Raw genomic sequence first — 20,557 nt, forward strand, 5'->3', positions numbered from 1 at the left:
CTCCTTGTAGGCAGTCTGGTGCAGGCAGAGGAGGCCCTGAGAAAGGACATGGGGTGGTGCAGGCCAGGCCTCTGTCAGCCCCAGCACTGAGCTTCCATGACGCCTGACCAAGCTGCTCACTTCCAAGCCAAAACGCTGCCCCTTATGAAGGTTCGCTGCCTGGGGAACACCTTACCTTTTGAGAAGTTTTCATTTGATTTTTTGCCTTGACTTCCATATGCCTCTTGACCTGGAATCACATGCAGATGCTGCTATTTAAAAACCACGTTCCCAGAAACTTCAGCATGTGTTGCACCTGCTTACCTGTAAATCTATAGAGAAAGCAGAGATAGGCAGATTGCAATCTCAAGTCATCTGCTTGTCACAAAAGGCACCTTTTATTTAAAGTCAAGGCTACCTGACATCAAAAGACCCATGTGGTACATTGCTCAGTCCTTAGTAGATTTTGACTGATGTCTGGAATGAAGTGGCTAAGCATGCGTTCTCCTGGGCCAGGCAGAGGCAGCAGCCTAAGGTCACATGGGACTGAAGGGAGGGAGCATGGACTTGATGGGCTTTCCCTGGACAGTCAAACTGTCTTGAGCCCCACACGTGCCCTGGTCACCAGAGGAGAGACCAGGCGGCTCCAGAGGCACAGGATTAGTTCTGTCCCCAGGGCTACACAGGCAACAGTGTCTAGGAGAGTAGAAATGCAATTCAACCAGACAGGGTGTCTCAGAGAGGGGCCCTGCCTCACAAGTGCTCCAACTAGGTAAGGGTGACCCTGGAGGCTCAACTGGGCAGATCCTGAGAACCCGGTGATCCATGGCCAACTCATTTCCCACTAGCTCTGCCCAAGCCTCCTTCGGCTGAGTGCTCATTTTGGGTCCTCAGTGGGCCCTGGGCTCCCATGCTCTGTCCCTTCACAAAGGGAGGTGCCATGGCCAAACAGGGATGAGGTGGGGAGGCTGAAAGAAGCTGATTTCTGGAAGATGGAAACAAGGTGAGCAAAGCTGGCAATGCTCTGGAGTGCCAGCTGTCTGCAGGAGGAACCGCCTGGGACTCCATGGAAACTGTCATGAGGAAAGGCTCTGGGATGGATCGAGCTACAAACCAGCAGGGGAGGCTGATGAGACACCACAGCCTGGGTCTTGTCCACGCCCGACCCCACAAGCAGGACCCGTGACCAGGCAGCAAGGTGCTCAGCCATCCACTGAGCCTCTGGAAAGGGAGGGATGGTCCCCATCTCCAGGGTCTGAGGTCCCAGCCAGGGGGCCTCCTAAGGCCCTGTGCAAACCCTCCAGATGATGAGCTCTGCATGCCCCCACCCTTAACAAACCTGGGGATGCCCAAGCCTTGCTCAGGCAGCACCTCCGGCCTCCGAGTAGTGCTCTGGGGGGTTGTGGGGGGGACTGGGGGTGGCCAGGCCATCGTGAGGGATAGGATGGACTGCAGTGAGGCTGAGCCCTTGGCCCTCAGGCACTCCAGGGGCAGGTCAGCCACCCAACCTCCTCCCTAATGTTTCTCCTTTCTGGGGGAAGAGTCTAAATTCGCCCGACCAGTAGGGACTTAGAACCCACAACTCATGAGTTCTTGACCCCCGAGAGCCCTTCTGGCCACTCTGCACAAGAAGGGCCCATGGGAGGGGGCATCCATGCAGACCAGTGGAAGAGAGACACCAGGAAATGACCCTGGGGATACCCCAGAGAGGAGGAGTGTGAAGTTACTGTGAGCAGCCAAGGCCATCTACAGGCTGCTGAGTTCTTGCTAACTCACCTACCTGCTGCTCACCCTCTTCAGCTAAAACAACATTTATACAAAAGCTTCCGAAGTCTGGTGATGCTGAGAGGCCCCCATGGGAAGGCAAGTGGCTCCCTGTTCTCCCCCAAGATCATGGGCACAGCAGCCCCCATCCAGCATCTGAGCTAGGACACCGGCCTTCTCTCAAGGCTTAAGGAGCTCCCCCCTCCCCCGAGAAGAGGACAAGGGGGTCCAGTCACCCTGGAACAGAGGATCCTATAGAATACAACTCCACCCTGACTGGGGCTCCTGGGGGCCCCCGTCTGGGCTGTCAGGCTGAGACTTCACACCCCCTCACTTCCTCAGTGAACTTGGGGAGTCAGAGGCTTGGTCTTTGGGGCACAGTCTCAGGTGGGCAGAGGGAGGGGCCCAAGTCCTGCAGAGACTCGAGGTGAGGACCAGAGGAGACTGAGGGTCCCCAGGGCATGCATGTGCAGCCCTCCCGACAGCCCAGGGGGGCCATGCTTTGTGGCATCCAGATGTGACGTCACTGATCCTGATGGGAGGGGAGAAGTGAGGGCCTGGGTCAGGTGCCTGGGTTCAGGTCAGCAGAGTGAAGGAGCCCAGCTGTGCTAGGAGTCAAGGTAGAACCCTGAGGGGGGCTCTAGGACCCCAGGACATCCAGGTCGTCAATGCTCTCAGCCCTGGGAGACCCTGGCAGGGTTGTGGGAATGAGCCCCCTACTTCTGCTTGCCTTTTGGGGTCCTGGCTGCAGAGGACCTGGTTCTCGGGAGCAAGGTCAGGGACAGAGGGTGGTACCCAGGCCTGCTGAGAGTCAAAGTGAAGAGCAGAAGGAGGGTTGAGGAACTCAAGGGGCATCATCTCAGCTCTGGGAAACCCTGGGCTTGAAGCCCTGATGTCATGTCCGCAGACTCCCCTGGGAGTCTCAGGGCAGTGACGGCCTGGTGTGAGGGCCCTGTCTCTGGTCAACACAAGGGGCATCCCCAGACCTGCAGGGCTCGAGATGAGGACCTTGAGGGAGGACACAGGCAACCCCACAGGTCCTGGAACCTGCTTTCAGCCCGAGGCGACTCTGCTGACTGCATGGGCACAGGGTCTAGGGACACTGGAGACGTGATATAAGGGACGGGGCCTCAGAGACTGGAGAGGAGATTCTTAGGTTCTGAAGGAGTTTAGGTGAGGACCCTGAGGGAGGACTGAGGGGAACCTGGTGGACCCCAGTCAGAGGAGACTTAAGAGAAGTCGGTCCCTGCTGTTGGTCCTTGGCATCCCTGGGGTACGATGAATGCAACAGATGTGGTCAGACTTCCTGACATACGGGTCTCAGACTAGGAATGTGGGAGGACTTCCTGATATCTGGGTCTCAGACTGAGACCTCACATATGGGGTGGGGACTCAGGAGGGCAGATTCCCAGGTCCTGCGAGGAGTCTGGTTGAGGACCCTGAGGAGGGACTAGTGGACCGTGAGCCACAGTCAGAAGAGACCTCAGAGAACCCTGTCTCTGTTGTCAGTCCAGGGTGACTGTGGAGTAGAATGAGTGAAATAGGCATGTTCTGACTTCCTGACATCTGCATCTTCGAGAGATTTTGGCCCTGGTATAAGGGGCGAGGCTTCAGTTGGGGAGAGGTGAGAATGCAGGTCCTGCCTGGGAGCAAGGTGAGGTGCCTGAGGAGGACTGAGTGGACCCAGAGGGAGGATTGACAGACCCTACAGATACCCACCCCTGAAGTTGGCCGTGCGAGCCCTTGGGGCAAGAAGAGCACTCTCGGCCTGTCGGCCTTCCTCACATGCAGGTCTCAGAGAGACTGGGGACCTCATGAACATGGTGGGGTCTCAAAATGGTGGACAGGACAATCCCCGGTCCTGTCTGGAGTCCAGGCTCCATGCGAAGAAGAACTGAGGCAGTTAGACCCCAACAAGGAGGGATCTTGGCCCTTGTGGGGACTCTTGGAGTGCCCAGAGCAGGGTGAACAGGGTGAGCAATTTCTTGACCTTTGACTTAGGGACCTCGGAACCTGAGGTGATCAGGCGGAGGGCTGAGGCTTCAGGTCCACAGAGGGTGGACTCCCCGGACCCCGAGGGAGGACTGAGCAGACCCCCGCCCCTGTGGTCAGTGTTAGGAGGCCAGTCAGGACATGAGGAGGAGCTGAGAACCGAGCATCTCCCTAGCCTAGGACCCGCGGGAGGTCCTTGGTAGGTGCAGCCACATGTGGGCCCACTTAGCACTTTCTGTTCAGGCTTGCGTCTTGTTCTGAGTTTCCATGCAGGCCCCCAGAGGGGAGGGACCAGGTCGTGCCAGGGGAAAAGTGAACACTACAAGGGAACCCCAAGGAGACCTCCCACCACATAACTGAGGGGACCTCACAGAGTCCACCCCTCTTATCATCAGAGAAGGCAGGGCTATGCCACAGGATACCCCTGAACTGCCCTCTCCATTTCTCTTACAGGAGCTGCAGGAACTGGGAGGCAAAGGCAGAGCTCTGAGGCCCATGTCCTGAGGTCCGAGAGCAGAGGAGCTCCAGGCAGTACCAGGAGTAAAGGTGAGGTGGGTGCTCTGAGTGTGCACCAGGGGCTCCCCATCCCAGAACAGAGGGGAACCCACAAGGGCCTAATTCCCACACCTTGTCACACTGGACATCTCGAGCTGTGCTGACTGCACCCCGGTGAGCCACCTTACTTCCTTCTTCAGGTAGCCAGGGGACTGGCCACCCTGGAGGCACGCCCCTGTGAGGTCTGAGAGCACCCCTAAAGGGGAGACCTGTAAGTGGCCTGTGTCAGACTGCCCAGGGTGCGTTTCTCAGCTGAGGCTGCTCACACCCCCTCTCTCGCCCAGGCAGGTGGTCCCCATCTATTCCCCTGCCTCACTTCTGTCTGCGGTTTGATCCCAGGCATCATGCTCATGGTCGAGATGAGTGAGCTGAGCAAGCCAAGCAAGCCCGAGGAAGACCTCCAGGACCCAGGCGAGGCCCAGGGCATGGTAGAGGCACAGCTGTTGGGGGCTGAGGCAGGAGAGGCTGCATCTGCCTCGGCCTCGTGACCCTGGTCTCCTGCTCCACGCTTGTGGAGGCCTTGCCCCAGGAAACTCTGAAGGAGATGATAACTAACCTGATGAAGTTCCTGCTCCTGAAGTATTGAGCCAAGGAGCTGACCTCCCAGGCGGAAATGCTGAAGAAGGTCCTCAGGGATAACCAGGTGCACTTCCTGGTAGTCTTCAGTCAAGCCTCGGAGTGCCTGCAGCTGGTCTGTGGTGTGAAGGTGAAGGAGGTGGACCCCACGGAGCACATCTACATCATGGTCCCCACCCTGGGCCTCACCTGCGATGCAATGCTAAGCGGTGGGCAGAGCATGCCCAAGGCCAGCCTCCTGGTGCTGGTCCTCAGCCTGATCATGTGGAATGGAGACCGTGCCCCTGAGGAGGAGGTCTGGGGAGCACTCAGCAAATGGGGATGTTTGTCAGGAGGGAGCACTGTGTCTTTGGGGAGCCCAGGGAGCTTCTGAGCCAAGTGTGGGTGCAGGAGGGGTACCTGGAGTACCAACAGGTGCCTGGCGACCCTGCTTGAGTTCCTGTAGGGTCCTTGGGCCTATGCAGAGACCAGCAAGCAGGAAGTCACAGAGTATCTGCTCAGAGACAAACAAAGGTTTTCCAGGGCCTTCCCACCCCCATCTGCAGAGGCTGTGAGGGAGGAGGAATAGGAGCCCTGACCTAGAAAAGTAGCCAAGCTGATCCTTCCCACTGTGATTGAGGATGGAGTGGTCAGCCTTCTCAGTAGGGATGGCCTGGGCCACTTGGGGGAACCCGGTGTGTAGCATCTTTGTGTTCCTTTTCTCTGTGATGACATGGAAATTCATCTCTGATTTTAGGAATTTTTCAAATGTGTTTTTTCAGTTTAAGGCTTAATAAACTTCAGTATCTAACTCTGTGAATGACATTGATCACACACGTATTTGTACTTAGCCAGTTTAAGGACCAGAGTTTTGTTGTTTTGTAAAAGAGATTGGTAACTCTGCCATTTTATTTCATGACCCTGAGCAACATCATAAAGAATTGGAATTACAACTATTTTGGATATGTGAACTTACTTAGCAGTATGTAGTTGGTGGAAAAATTGGAAAATAAAAAGCGATTGTAGTGAATTCTTACTTCTTATAGGTTTTGTCTGTCCTTTTCTACAGCTGATCCACGTCTGTTTACTTGGATTTTGCCAGGTTATTATTTAAGAAAGTAGGAGAAAATTGATGAGATTAATAAGACCCCTTCTCACTGGCTCATTTATTCCACAGAACTTCACGGAGCCTCTGCTCTGTGGAAGGCCCTGTCTTAGCAGTGGGAACACTAGGAGAAGCAGGACACCCCCACACCTAGAGCTATGGTCTAGGAGCCACAGTCACAGGAGGAAGGTGGAGAGACATCCCCAAGTCCCAAAGAACAAGGCAATATGGGGCAGAGCGGTGGGGCTCCAAGAGGAGCACTCAAGTGTTGGTGCCTGAACCAGGGTGGTTTGGGGCCTTGGGAAGCTGGGTTCCTTCTGTGGGAGGTGATGGTAATGAACCTGAGTGGTGGCAACAGCCAGACTGTAGATGGGGTCTTATGAGTGAGAGGAAAGTCTAGAATTGGACATGCACGTTAGAAGTTCATCTTCTCTCCAATAATCTCCTGGGTGTCAAAAAGAAAGTGTGCTTTGGTCAGAACAGGTAGACACTTGGTTTTTCTGCCTTAGGCTAAATACACTAGAAAGTTTCCAAATGGGAAATGAGTGCATTTGTTTCAGTGCATAATCTACTCAGTCTCAGGATACATAGTTGAAGACATTTTGATTACCACCCTCAGTCTTCTGGTAAGATTTTAATGGGGTTCTTTGAAACTGGCAGTTGGACACTTCAACAGATGGGTCAGCTTTCCTAGGTGGTTAGACCCCTAAGCCATATAAACTGCACTGAACTTGAATTCATACACCTCAGAATCCTCCATGGAGGTGAAGGCAAGTGCATATCCTAGCTGGATTTTATAAAGAAAACTCCCGCTGTCCTTGTTCTGTCACTGTCGCTTGTCTGATACCTGCCCCTCATGAAGCTCATGGCTGTCAGGGAGACTGTGGGCACCTGTGCAAATGCTCAAGCAAGTTCCATTGTGTGGAGACAGCTGCGATTCCCAGGGGGAGACTGTGTCCTGGCATCAGGAGGCAGGGGCACATCCTCAGTCTGCTGAGACTGTGGGCAGCATCACTGCAGAGGGAATGGCAGAAAGAGCACTGGAGGGTGTCGGGGGACCCCTCCCTGACATTCACAAAAGCTTTGGAAGCTACATCAGATCTTGCATTTGAAAGTGCTGATGATACAGAGTTGTGATTAGAAACAGTTGGAGGTTCAAGGCACGTTGGGCTTTCTCAGAAACTCCTTAACACGTGAAGGGAATTATCTTCATCACAAGCTATACCAACCAGCTGCTGTCTGTTGAGCACTGAGTACACTGCAGGGCAGGGGAGAGACTCCAGGTCCTTCTTCACATCTCTTCTCCCTCTGCTTCCTGGAAGCTGCCTGCAGGAAACGGGATCCTTGTGTAAACCTACAACAATTTGGAAATAAATACATGAATTATTCACCAAGATTTTAATACAAAGATAGAAAAAACGGTTCATCTAAATAACCATAGCATGTTGTTTGGAGGAAAAGCATCCCATTTGTGTTGATGCCTGGGGTGGGATGGAAAGGTACTTTGGATGCAGGTGGTGCCACATCCATGGGGCTGAGCTCCCAAGAGGCAGGAAAGTCTCCTGCCTGACTGACTGATGGAAGATCTGTCCAGGTGCCATCCATTCAGAGCCAAGGGTGAGGACTTGGGCTCCTCCCAGTGGCACAGTCAGAAGGTGGGTGTTTTTAGGAGAACTACTCTCTTCCTCGAGCCCTCCATGACAGTTGTGATGTAGACAGGGTAGAAGAGGAAGAATCATTTTGGATTCTGGGCACTGCAGATGATATCCTGGGGGTGGTACAGCCAGATGAACTGAGGAGGGTGGAGGGCCCTGGGAGCAAGGGGCAAGGATGCAGCCTAGGAGTCTGGAGCTGAGCTTCAACGAGAACCACATGAGGACCACATGAGTCCTCGCCCTCTGCCCTCCTTCTGGGATCCATCCTTCTCTCCCTTTCCCTTCATGTGGCAGGTCCGGGTCAGGAGAAGAGGAGACACGTGGATGGGAAACTGGTGCCTGAACCTCTATGGAGAGGAACACAAAGTACCAAGTGGGAACCATGGCTCATAGGTCAGTAGGACTGTTATGATATCTCCTGGGGGAACCATCTCCCTTTGGGAAGAGCATGTCCTATCACCACCATTAATAAAGTAACCAGTAACCACATAAGACTGGGTGTTGTGAACTCAAATGTACTTAGTGTGTCCCAGGGCCTGGCCTTCTGCCTTAACATAATGTGAATTCAAATGTGAATAGCTAGAAGTGGCTAACGGCTAGATAGCCCTGCTGAGGAACTGCAGAACCTACATGGGCGACCAGAAGCACAACTTCCCCTGTGGGTCACTGGGAGTGGTGGTAGGTGGGGTCACTGCTCCCTCTGGTTCCAGGGCCATGTATCTTACTTAGTGGGGGAACTAATGATGACAGATGTGGAGTTTTCCCAGTCCCTGGAGGGTGAAACCCCAGCACCACGGGCTCTCATATCCCAGTGTGCACCTCACATGTGCTTCGTAGAGGCCATTCCACTGCTCCAGGAGACCAGCAGCTTTGGAAGCTGTGGTCTAAGGGCAATGAGGACTTTGGTGTGAGGGTCCAGCCTTGGGTCAATTCAGGGACATCCTGTACCCTTCAGAGCTCAAGATGAGGACCCGAAGGAGGACACAAGGACCCCATGGATCCCACTCCTGCTGTCATCCCTAGGCATCCCTTATGGCAGCATGAGCACTTGGCAGCATGTTCCTAACTTTGGCATCCCTGTCTCTGACAGGTTGGAAACCTGATATAAGGGGTGGGCCTTAGAAGGAGAAGGAGAGGATAGTAGGCTCTGAAGAAGTCTGGGTGAGGACCCTGAGGAAGGACTGAGGGGATCCTGGACCCCATCACAGAGTGGGCTCAGGGAGCACATAGGGTTGGATGAGCACATGCCGCATTTCCTGACATCCAGGTCTCAGAGAGACTGGGGAACTGCTATAGGTGGTGGGGCTTCAGGTGGGCAGAGAGGAGAATTCCAGGTCCTGTGGGGTAACAAGTTGAGGTCCCTGAGGGGGGACTAGGGGGCCCTTGACCTCAGAGAAAGCTGTCTCTGTTGTCGGTCCTTGGCGGCCGTGACGTAGGACGAGAACAACAGGCATGGTCTGACTTCCTGACATCCGGGTCTCAGAGAAGGGTATAAGGGGCGGGGCCTCAGTTGGGGAGAGGAGAGACTCTGAAACTCTACTCGGAGACAAGGTAAGGCCCTGAGGGAGGACTGAGGGGACCCCCAGGGAGGACTGCTGGAGCTCCACAGATCCCTGCCCCTGTCATCAGCCCTGGGAGACCCTGGGGTGAGAAGAGCACACTGCGCCTGTCCCGACTTTCTGACTTCCGGGTCTCAGCGAGACGGGGGATCTGGTGTGAGGAGCTGGGCCTCAAACTGGGGGAGGACAGAGCCCCAGTCCTACCGGGAGTCAGGTGAGGACCCTGAGGGAGGAGTAAGGGGAGCCGGACCCCGGAACAGAGGGGACCCTGGTAGTCCCCAGGCAGGATGACCTCTTACCACATGACTGGGAACTGGGTGAGAGCAGGGCCTCAAAATGGAGGACGGACCAGTTCCAGGTCCTGCCTGGAATCTAGGCTCCAGGCAAGGAAGGACTGAGGCGGTTAGACCCCAACACAGGCAGGGATCTTTGCCTTTGATGGGGGTCTTAGAGGTCCCAGAGTGTATTGACCAGGATGCACAGTTTCTCAACTTCTGGATTAAGGGGCTCGGGAGGTGAGGTTTTCAGGCAGAGGGTGGAGGCTTCAGGTCCACAGATGGTGGACTACCCGGACAGAGCTGAACCCACCCTTGTGGTCAGTGCTGGGAGTCCAGGCTGGACTTGAGGTGAGGACCGAGCATCTCTCCAGCCTAGGACCGGCGGGAAGTCCTGGTCACGTGCGGCCGCATGTGGAGCCCCTTCGCGCTCTCCCTTCAGACTCGGATTTTGTTCTGAGTAACTCTGCAGGCCCCCAAAAGGCAGGGTACAGGCTGTGGCCGGGGAAAGGTGGGCACTACAAGGGAGCTAAAAGGGGACCACTTCCCCACAACTGGGGGGACTTCAGAGTCCAGGGCTGTGCCACAATCTACCCCTGAGTTGCCCCCTCCATTTTTTTCACAGGGGCTCCAGGAACCAGGAGGCAAAGGCAGAGGTCTTAGGCCTGTGTCCAGAGGTCCGAGAGCAGAGGAATCCAGGCAGTACCAGGAGTCAAGGTGAGGAGGGTGCCCTGAATGAGCACCAGGGGCTTCCCATCCGAGAACAGAAGGGACCCCACAAAGTTCTAATCCCCTCACTGTGTCAGCCCCAGAACCTCAGGCTGTGCTGGCTGCCCTTCCTCCTTCGGGCAGCCAGGGGTCAGGCCGCCCAGGACGAAGGCCCCTGTGAGGCCCTAAAGCACCCCTCAAGAGGAGACCTGTAAGTGGCCTGTGTCGACCACCCAGGGTGTATTTCTCATCCGAAGCCCATGGTTCCCAATGCCCCCTGCCTCACTCCTGTCTGTGGTTCGATCCCAGGCCTTGTGCTCGTGGTCGAGATGAGTGAGCTGAGCAAGCCCGAGGAAGACCTTCAGGAGCCAGACGAGGCCCAGGGCCCGGAGGAGGCGCAGCTCTTGGGGGCTGAGGGAGGGGAGGCCACATCCCTCTCAGCCTCCTCCCCCCCAGTCTCCTCATCAGCCCCTGTGGTGGCCTTGCCCCAGGAAGCTCTGAATATAATGGTGGCTAAGATGGTGAAGTTCTTGCTCCACAAGTATCGAGCCAAGGAGCCAACCTCCTATGCTGAATTGCTGAATACAGTCCTCAGGGATAATCAGGAGCACTACCCAGTGGTCTTCTGCCAAGCATTTGAGTGCATTCTGCTGGTGTTTGGTGTGGAAATGAAGGAGGTAGACCCCAGGAAGCACATCCACATCATGGTCCCCAACCTGGGACTCACCTGTGATGCAATGCAGAGAGGTGGGCAGGGCCTGCCCAAGGTTGGCCTCCTGGTGGTGGTCTTCAGCCTGATCCTCCAGAATAGCGATTGCAGCCCTGAGGAGGAAATCTGGGAAGCACTCAACAAGATGGGGCTGTATGTTGGGAGGGAGCACTCCATGTTTGGCGAGCCCAGGGAGTTGCTAACCCAAGTGTGGGTGCAGGAGGGGTACCTGAAGTACCGACAGGTGCCTAACAGTGACCCTGTACGCTACGAGTTCCTGTGGGGTCCCCGGGCCTTTCTGGAGACCAGCAAGGAGAAATTCATGGAGTATCTGCTCAAGGTCAACTGAAGGGCTTTTAGGTCCTTCCCACTCCCTTCTGCAGAGGCTGTGAGGGAGGAGGAAGAGGGCCCCTGAGCCAGAGCAGCAGTCAGGCTGATCTTTCCCTCTGTGATTGAAGAGAGGGTGGTGAGCCTTCTCAGTAATGAGGGCCTGGGCCACTTGGGGGAACCCAGTGTGTAGCATCTTTGTATTCCTTTTCTCTCTGATGACATGGAGATTCATCTCTGTTTTTTAGGAATTTTTCAAATGTGTTTTTCAGCTTAAGGCTTAATAAACTTCAGTATTAACTTTGTGAATGGCATTGATCACACATGTATTTGTACTTACCTAGTTTAAGGACAAGAGTTTTGCTGGTTTTTAAAAGAGATTGGGAACTCCCATTTTATTTTGTGACCCTAAACATGGTAACATGAGATTGGATTTATAACTATTTTGGAAATGTGAATCTACTTAGCAGTAATGTACTTGGTGAAAGAATTAGAAAATAAAATGTGATTATAACGAAATCTTCTTATATTTTTGTCTGTCATTTTATACAGCTAAGTTATCTCAGTTTATTTGGATTTTCCCAGGTTATTATTTAAGAAACTAGGAGAAAATTAATCTGACTAAATAAGGCCCTGCTCCCTGGCTCATTTATTCCACAGAACTTCACAGAGCCTGTGGTCTGTGACAGGCCACGTTAGCAGTGGGGACACTAGGAGAAGCAGGACACTCCCACACCTGGAGTGATGATCTCAGAGCTGCAGTCACATGAGGAAGGTGGAGAGATGTCCCCTAGTCCCACAGAACAAGGCAACACATGGTGGGGCGGTGCGGTTCCAGGAGGATCCCTTGAGTGTTGGTGCCTGAGCCAGGGTGGTCTGGGGCTTTGGGAAGCTGGGGTTCCTTCTGTGGGAGGTGATCGTGATGAGGCTGGGTGGTGGCAGCAACCAGACCTCTCGACGGTGTCTTATGGGTGAGAAGAAAATTTGAAATGGGACATGTCCATGTTCCTCTTTACTCGGAGATGAATCTTCTGGGTCCAAAAGAGAAAGTGCAGTTTGATCAGGATCAAGTAGACACCTGGTTTTTCTGCCTTAGAGTAAATACACTCAAAAGGTTCCAAATGAGACATGAGTGAATTTGGGTTGGCACAGTCTTCTCAGTCTCGGGGTACATAGCTGAAGACATTTCAGTTACCACTCTCAGTCTCCCTGTAGGATTTTAATGGGGATCTTCATTTAGTTGTCTAGGTTTATCTAAGTAGATCGTAATCTTTAATGTGGCTCTTGGTCATTACACATGCGTTTTTTTTTTTTTCAGTTATTTTTATTAGTTGGAGGCTAATTACTTTACAATATTGTAGTGGTTTTTGTCATACATTGACATGAATCAGCCCGTTTTTGTTTTGTTTTTCCAACATGTGGTCCAGAGCAATTTCATTGTCTAAACATACAACAATGACAACAAAAGACCTTTAAAAATAAGATTGTTGTCACCTGCTGCTGGCAGATTTTGCTTTTAGAATGGCAGATGGCATTCTAAGTCTGGCACAGCTCAGAAAACTCACGTTCTTAACAATACAAAGACTTTGTCTGAAATCACACCATAATGTCACCTAGTTATTTCTATAGCTACTTTATTTTGTTTGTGCCAGGAGTCCTCTTGGAGGAGGTAGCCATTAACCCCACTATAGGGCTGCCAGGTGGGCGATCTTCAAACTGGAGAGCAATTACACCAAAGAAGTTCTGGCACTGTTGAGCCCCACAGTAGACTTCCCAACTTTGGAATCTGACAAAGGGATTGAGAATCTCCAGGGAAACTGACTTTGAAGATCAGTGAGATCTGCTTACAGAACTTCCACAGGACTGGGGAAACAGAGACTCTCAGGGGGCAGAAACAAAACCTTGCATGCACTAGGATCCAGGAGAAAGGAGCAGTGGACCCACAAGAGAGTGACCAGACTTGTCTGTGAGTGATCAGGAGTCTCCAGTGGAGGCCCGGGTCAACAGTGACCCACCGTGGGGTTAGGGCCACTGACAGCAGCAGCCCTTGGAGGCGCAGCATGCTGGCATAAGTCCTCTTGAAGGAGGTTGCCATTATCCCAATCATAGTTTGGTCCCAGGTCAAACTGCAGGGAGGGAACATAGCCCCACTCATTAGCAGAAGATTGGATTAAAGATTTACTGAGCATGTCCTTGCCCACCAAAGCAAGACCCAGTTTTCCCCACAGCCAGTCCTATACATCAGGAAGCTTGCACAAGCCTCTTATCCTCATCCATCAGAGGGCAGAGAGAATGAAAACAACAATCATGGAAAACTAACCAAACTGATCACATGGTTCACAGCTTTGTATAACTTATTGGAACTATGTGTCATGCCACGTAGGGTCACCCAAGATGCATGGGTCATGGTAGAGAGTTCTGACAAAATACGGTTCACTGGAGAAGGGAATGGAAAATCACTTCAGCATCCATGCCCTGAGAATCCCATGAACAGTATGAAAAGGCAAAAAGGTATGACACTGAAAGATGAACTCCCCGGGTTGGTAAGTGCCCAATATACTTCTGGAAAAGAGTGGAGAAATAGCTCCAGAAAGAATGAAGAGGCTGAGCCAAAGCAGAAACACCAGGCAGAGTGGAAGTGTCTGGTGGTGAAAATAAAGTTTGATACAATAAAGAACAATATTGTACAGGAACCTGGAATGTTAGGTTCATGAATCAAGGTAAATTGGAAGTGGTCAAACAGGAGATGGCTAGAGTGAACATTGACATTTTAGGAATCCATGAACTAAGATGTATGGGAATGGGTGAATTTAATTCAGATGACCATGATATCTATTACTGTGGGCAAGTATCTCTTAGAAGAAATGGAGTAGCCCTTATAGCCACTGTAGGAGTCTGAAATGCAGTACTTGGGTGCAATCTCAAAAGTGACAGAATGACCTTGGTTCATTTCTAAGGCAAGCCATTCAATATCACAGTAATCCAAGTTTATGCCCCAACCACTGATGCCAAAGAAGCTGAAGTTGAACAGTTCTATGAAAACCTACAAGACCTAGAACTAACACCAAAAAGAGATGGCCTTTTCATCACAGGGAATCGGGATGCAAAAGTAGGAAGTCAAGATTGTTACCTGAATTAACAGGCAAGTTTGGTCTTAGAGTCCAAAATGAAGCAGGGCAAAGGCTAACAGGGTTTTGCCAAGAGAATGCACTGGTCATAGCAAACACCCTCTTCCAACAACACAAGAGATGACTCTACACATGGACTTCACCAGATGGTCAATACCGAAATCAGACTGATTATAATCTTTGCAGCCGAAGATGGATAGACTCTATACAGTCAGCAAAAACAAGACCGGGAGCTGACTGTGGCTCAGATGATGAACTCCTTATTGCAAAATTCAGACTTAAATTGAAGAAAGTAGGAAAACCACTAGACACTTCAGGTATGACCCAAATCAAGTCCCTAATGATTATACAGTGGAAGTGACAAATAGATTCAAGGAATTAGATCTGAAAGACAGAGTGCCTGAAGAACCTTGAACCGAGATTTATAACACTGTACAGGAGGCAGTGGCCAAAACCATCCCCAAGAAAAATAAATGCAAGAAGGCAAACAGGTTTCTGAAGAGTCCTTACAAATAGCTGAGAAAAGAAGAGACGAGAAAGGCAAAGGAGAAAAGGAAAGATATGCCCATCTGAATGCAGAATTCCAAAGAAGAGCAAGGAGAAATAAGAAGACGTTCTTAAGGGAAAAGTGCAAAGAAATAGAGGAAAACAATAGAATGGGAAAGACTAGAGATCTCTTCAAGAAAATTAGAGATACCACGGGAATAATTCATGCAAAGATGGACACAATAAAGGAAAGAAACGGTATGGACCTAACAGAAGCAGAAGAAATTAAGAAGAGGTGGCAAGAATACACAAAAGAACTGTACAAAAAAGTGTCTTAATGACCCAGATAACCACAATGGTGTGGTCACTCACCTAGAGCCAGACATTCTGGGGTGTGAGGTCAAGCAGGCCTTAGGAAGCTTTACAAAGCTAGTGGAGGTGATGGAATTCTAGCTAAGCTACTTCAAATCCTAAAAGATGGTGCTGTGAAAGTGCTGCACTCAATATGGCAGCAAATTTGGAAAACTCAGTAGTGGCCAAAGGACTGAAGAAGGTCAGTTTTCATTACAATCCCATAGAGGGGCAATGCTAAAAATTGCTCAAACTGCCACACAATTGCACACATTTCATATGCTAGCAAGGTCATGCTCAAAATCCTCCAACCTCTGCTTCAACAGAATGTGAACTGAGAACTTCCAGATGTACAAATTGGATATAGAAAAGGCAGAGGAACCAGAGGTCAAAATGCCAACCTCCATTGAAGCATAGAAAAAGCAAAGAGAGTTCCCGAAAGACAGCTAATTCTGCTTTATTGACTATGCTAAAGTCTTTGACAGTGTGGATCACAACAAACTGTGGAAAATTCTGAAAGAGATGAGAATCCTAGACCACCTAACTTGCCTCTTGAGAAACCTTTATGCAGATCAAAAAGCAACAGTTAAAACTGGACGTGGAGCAATGAAAAACTGGACGTGGAGCAATGAACTGGTTCCAAATTGGGAAAGGAGAACATCAAGGCTGTATATTGTCACCCTGCTTGTTTAACATATGCAGAGTACATCACACAAAGTGCTTGGCTGGATAAAACTAGGACTGGAATGAAGATTGCTGGGAGAAATATCAATAACCTCAAATATGCAAATGACAGACTTCCATGGTGACTCAGATGGTAAAGATTCAGCCTGCAATGAGGCAGATGTGGGTTCAGTTCCTGGATTGGGAAGGTCCTCTGGAGGAGGGCATGGCAACCCACTCCAATATTCATGCCTGGAGAATCCCCATGGCCAGAGGAGCCTGGCAGGCTGCAGTCCATAGGGTCGCAAAGAGTCGGAGATGACTGAGTGACTAAGCACAGCACAGCATGGAAATGACACCACTCCACGGGCAGAAAGCCAGGAGAAAGTAAAGAGCCACTTGATGAAGGTGCAAGAGGAGAGTGAAAAGCCGGCTTAAAACTCAACATTCAAAAAACTAAGATCATGGCATCCAGTTCCATCACTTCTTGGCAAGTAGATGGGGACAAAAAATGTAAGCAGTGACAAACTTTACTTTCTTGGACTCCAAAATCACTGTGGACAGTGACTGCAGCCATGAAATTAAAAGACACTTGCTCCTTGAAAGAAAGCTATGACAAACCTAGGCAGCCTATTAAAAAGGAGAGATATCAGTTTGCTGACAAAGGTCCGTCTAGTCAAAGCTATGGTTTTTCCAGTAGTCATGTACGGCTGTGACAGTTGGACCATAAAGAAGCCTCGGCTCAGAAGAATTGATGCTTTTGAACTGTGGTGCTGGATAAGATTCTTGATAGTCCCCTGGACTGCAATGAGATCAAACCAGTCAATCCTAAGGGAAATCAAACCTGAGTAGTCATTGGAAAAACTGATACAAACAGTATTTAAAATTCACTGGACTACCTGTACTTACTAGCCTCTTGGTCCACAAAACTATTCCCTTTTGTTTCTTTTTCCCAAATCTAGAGTTACACCTTTACAATCACTGATTTCATGTGAAAATGTATACTATCATTTTATCGGTGGCTCAGTCACACACTTGGTAATGTAAGGGACAAGAACTTTTTAAACAGTCAATATAGAAAACAATATAACTAGCAGTAATAGTAAGGTCATGGGCTTCCCTTATGGCTCAGATGGTAAAGAATCTGCCTGCAATGCATGGGACCCAGATGATTGGGAAGATCCCCTGGAGAAGGGAATGGCTACCCACTCCAGTATTCTTTCCTGGAAAATTCCATGGACAAAGGAATCTGGTGGGCTATATAGTCCATGGGGATGCAAAGAGTCAGACACGACTGAGCAACTAAAACTTTCAATTTTCAATAGTAAGGTCATATATAAGAACTTAAGTCAAGAACTTCAATTGGTTGTAGCCCAGTATATACCTAAGTCATCTGACTTAGACTGTTCTGTACCAATCCTTATTTCCTAGGGAAACTATATATTGGCATTGTCCATAAGGCACCCAGTCTGTTTTCTAGTGTTACTAGACTGATTATCCTTAGTATGATTTAGTTGTTCCCAGCATAGAGGAGACTTGAAATTACCATAGCCTGATGTTAACTACATAAATCCATTCCATAATTGTGAGAGGTGTTATTCATTGGTTGAAATTTTGTTTGTTGCTCTGATTGAACTTGAGCAATAGAGGAAAATTTATATTTAAGGCCAAGGTGAGAGCTTGCATTATTAACTGATAAGGTGAGGGGATCTTATCTCATAATATCAATAGTGGCCTGAACATGACTATAATTTTTTTTTTCATTTGAGATAGATTTCCCAAGAGTCTCCAAAGTCTTGGAGAGAAGAAACCCACCAAAGTAACTCAGAAGTGCTAGACACAGATAACTGATAAAAACCCAATAATTGGATTGATTTTTAAAACTAGCATATGGTCATGCCTATGATTAAAAAAAAAATTTGATTCACTTGCAAAGGTCCAAGAAGTCAAGAAAACAGTATGAAGACTCATACAAAGCAGGTCGAGGATCTTGGGTAAGTTGTCTACTTCTGATGTCATCTTTTTTTTTTTTTTTTTTTTTTTCATGTGAGTGTAGTTTTTCCTCTGAGCATTGTTTTAGGGTGATTTTGAGATCAGCAGTCCTCTCTACAAGGCAATTCATAGCAGGGAACCTTTGTGAGTGGAAATTAATCGAAGAATTTATTCCCTTTGGTTATACTGTGCATGAGCTTATTAACAGCATCTTAAGTTAAGAGGACCTTGATAAGGCTCCATCTGTCCAGGTCAGTGATAGTCTTTTGAATTATATCCTTTAGAATCCTCAGGTTACAGGTCATGGGGCATCTGATCTTTATCCAAGGATAGATTATTAAGTTAGGCTTTAGGAACAAATTTAGAGTGTCCCTTAATAGCTCAATTAAACATTTTAGCAGTGTAACACAACAGCAAGGAACGAACTGGAAAGTGAGCCTTGCCAAATATAGACCTTAATTAACAAAGCTAGACTTTAATATCTAGTGAAACAAAAAAAATTTTTTTCTTCATTGTGAGGGCACTAACCTCAAACTCAGGGAAGGCTTTACACCATCAAATAAAAATGAGTTTTCTCAGGGGGCTAGGAAAAGTCAACTGGCCATCTTGGATTTCCCATAGACCTGACTGGCTGATTTAAACAATAGTTCTTCACATAGCCAAAATAACAATGGAAGATTTCAAAGACAGTTCAACATCTTAAGAAAACTTGTTACTGCTATTATTGTTCAGTCGCCAAGTGGTGTCTGATTCTTTGTGACCCCATGGGCTACAGCACACCAGGTCTCCCTGTCCCTCACCCTCTCCCGGAATTTGCCCAAGTGCATGTCCATTGAATTAGTGATGCCATCCAACCATCTCATCCTCTGTTGCCCTCTTCTCCTCTGCCTTCAATCTTTCCCGGCATCAAGGTCTTTTCCAATGAATCAGCTCTTCGCATCAGGTGGTCAAAGTATTGGAGCTTCAGCTTCAGCATCAGTCCTTCCAAAGTGTATTCAGAGTTGATTTCTTTTAGGATTGACTGGTTTGATCTCCTTGCAGTCCAAGACACTCTCAAGAGTCTTCTCCATCACCACAGTTTGAAAGCGTCAATTCCTTGTTGCTCTGTCTTCTTTATGGTACAATTCTCACACCTGTACCTGACTATTGGAAAGATCATAGCTTTGATTATATGGGCCATTGTCAGTCAATTGATGTCTTTGCTTTTTAATACACTGTCTAGGTTTGTCATAACTTTCCTTTTAAGAAGCAGTCATCTTCTAATTTCATCGCTGCAGTCACCATCCCAGTGATTTTAGAGCCCAAGAAGAGGAAATTTGTCACTGCTTCCACCTTTTCACCTTCCATTTGCTTGAAGTGATGGGACCGGTTGCCATGATATTAATTTTTTTTTTTAATTTTAAGTTTTAAGCCCACTTTTTCACTGTCCTGTTTCACCTTCATCAAGAGACCCTTTAGTTCCTCTTCACTTTCTGTCATTAGAGTGGTATCATCTGCAAAACTGAGGTTGTTGGTATTTTTCCCAGCAATCTTGAATCCAGCTTGTAACTCATCCAGCCTGGAATGTCGTATGATGTTCTCTGCATATAAGTTAAATGAACCGGGTGAAAATACACAGCCTTGTGGAGTTCATTTCTCAATTTTGAATCAGTCACTTGTTCATTATAAGGTTCTAATTGCTGCTTCTTGACATGCATACAGGTTTCTCAGGAGACACATAAGATGGTCTGATATTCCTATCTTCTTAAGAATTTTCCACCATTTGTTATGATCCACACATTTGGGATTCTCTGGTAGCTCAGCTGGTAAAGAATCCACCTGCAATGGAGGAAACCCCAGTTCGATTCCTGGGTTGGGAAGATCTCGTGGAGAAGGGAAAGGCTACCCACTCCCAGTATTCTGTCCTGGAGAATTCCATGGACTGTATAGTCCATGGGGTTGTAAAGAATCAGACACGACTTGGTGACTTTCACTTCACACAGTCAAAGGCTTTAGCATAGTCAGTAAAACAGAGGTAGATGTCCCTCTGGACTGCCCTTACTTTCTCTATGACTGAAGGAATGTTAGCAATTTGATCTCTGGTTCCTCTGCACAGACACTCCAGGATGTCTGGCTCTAAGTGAGTGACTCCACCACCATTGATATCCAGGTCACTAAGATCATTTTTGTACAGTTCTGTGTATTCTTGCCATCCTTTCTTGATTTGCCAGAGGAAAAGTGAGCACTACAAGTGAGTCCTGAGAAGACTACCCACCCCAGAACTGGGGGACCTCACAGAGTTCACCCCACCTTCCAGCACAGAAGGCCTAGGGCTCTGCTACAGCTGACACTGGATATGAGCCTTTGTTACCTCTCACAAGGACTCCAGGAGCCTAGAGGTGAAGACCTAGGTCGAGAATGTGTCCTGAGGTCACAGAGTACAAGGTCCAGGCAGTGTGAGGAGTCAAGGTGAGGCAGGCACCCTTAGTGTGCACCAAGGGCTCCCCATCCCCAAATACACGGGACCCAACATGCCACAGATCACTTCCCCCTTCATCCCATGAAATACTGGCTATTCTGGCTGCACCCTTAGGCGCCATCTCACTTCCTCACTTGACAGGAGAAAGTCAACCAAGGAGGAGCGCCCTTGTGAGGCCCAAGAGCAGCCATCAGGAGGGGATCTGTAAGTGGCCTGAGTCAGAGAAGGCCAGGGCATGTCTTTCAACTAACCATTTACCAACCCCCCCCCCCACCAGGCCCGTGGCCCCCATCTGT

At 49.4% G+C, this 20,557-nt stretch overlaps 1 protein-coding gene across 2 annotated transcripts in view; it reads left to right on the top strand.

The window, feature by feature from the left end:
* The window catches only part of LOC136153541 (melanoma-associated antigen 9-like), a 48,147-nt gene extending 36,486 nt beyond the window's left edge, over positions 1 to 11,661 (top strand). Inside the window, exons 2-5 of one of the 2 annotated variants that reach the window (XM_065915476.1) lie at positions 4,189 to 4,281; positions 7,900 to 7,998; positions 10,065 to 10,156; positions 10,457 to 11,661. In XM_065915476.1, the coding sequence (XP_065771548.1) occupies positions 7,955 to 7,998; positions 10,065 to 10,156; positions 10,457 to 11,205 (885 nt within the window). In that variant the 5' untranslated portion in view covers positions 4,189 to 4,281; positions 7,900 to 7,954 and the 3' untranslated portion in view covers positions 11,206 to 11,661. Of the gene's footprint in view, positions 1 to 4,188; positions 7,999 to 10,064; positions 10,157 to 10,456 lie in introns of both variants that reach the window. The other variant, XM_065915477.1, reaches the window with a different exon arrangement.
* The last annotated feature ends 8,896 nt before the right edge of the window (positions 11,662 to 20,557 follow it).

The sequence above is a fragment of the Muntiacus reevesi genome, chromosome X (genome assembly GCF_963930625.1).
Source record: "Muntiacus reevesi chromosome X, mMunRee1.1, whole genome shotgun sequence".
In the NCBI taxonomy this organism is placed as follows: domain Eukaryota; kingdom Metazoa; phylum Chordata; class Mammalia; order Artiodactyla; family Cervidae; genus Muntiacus; species Muntiacus reevesi.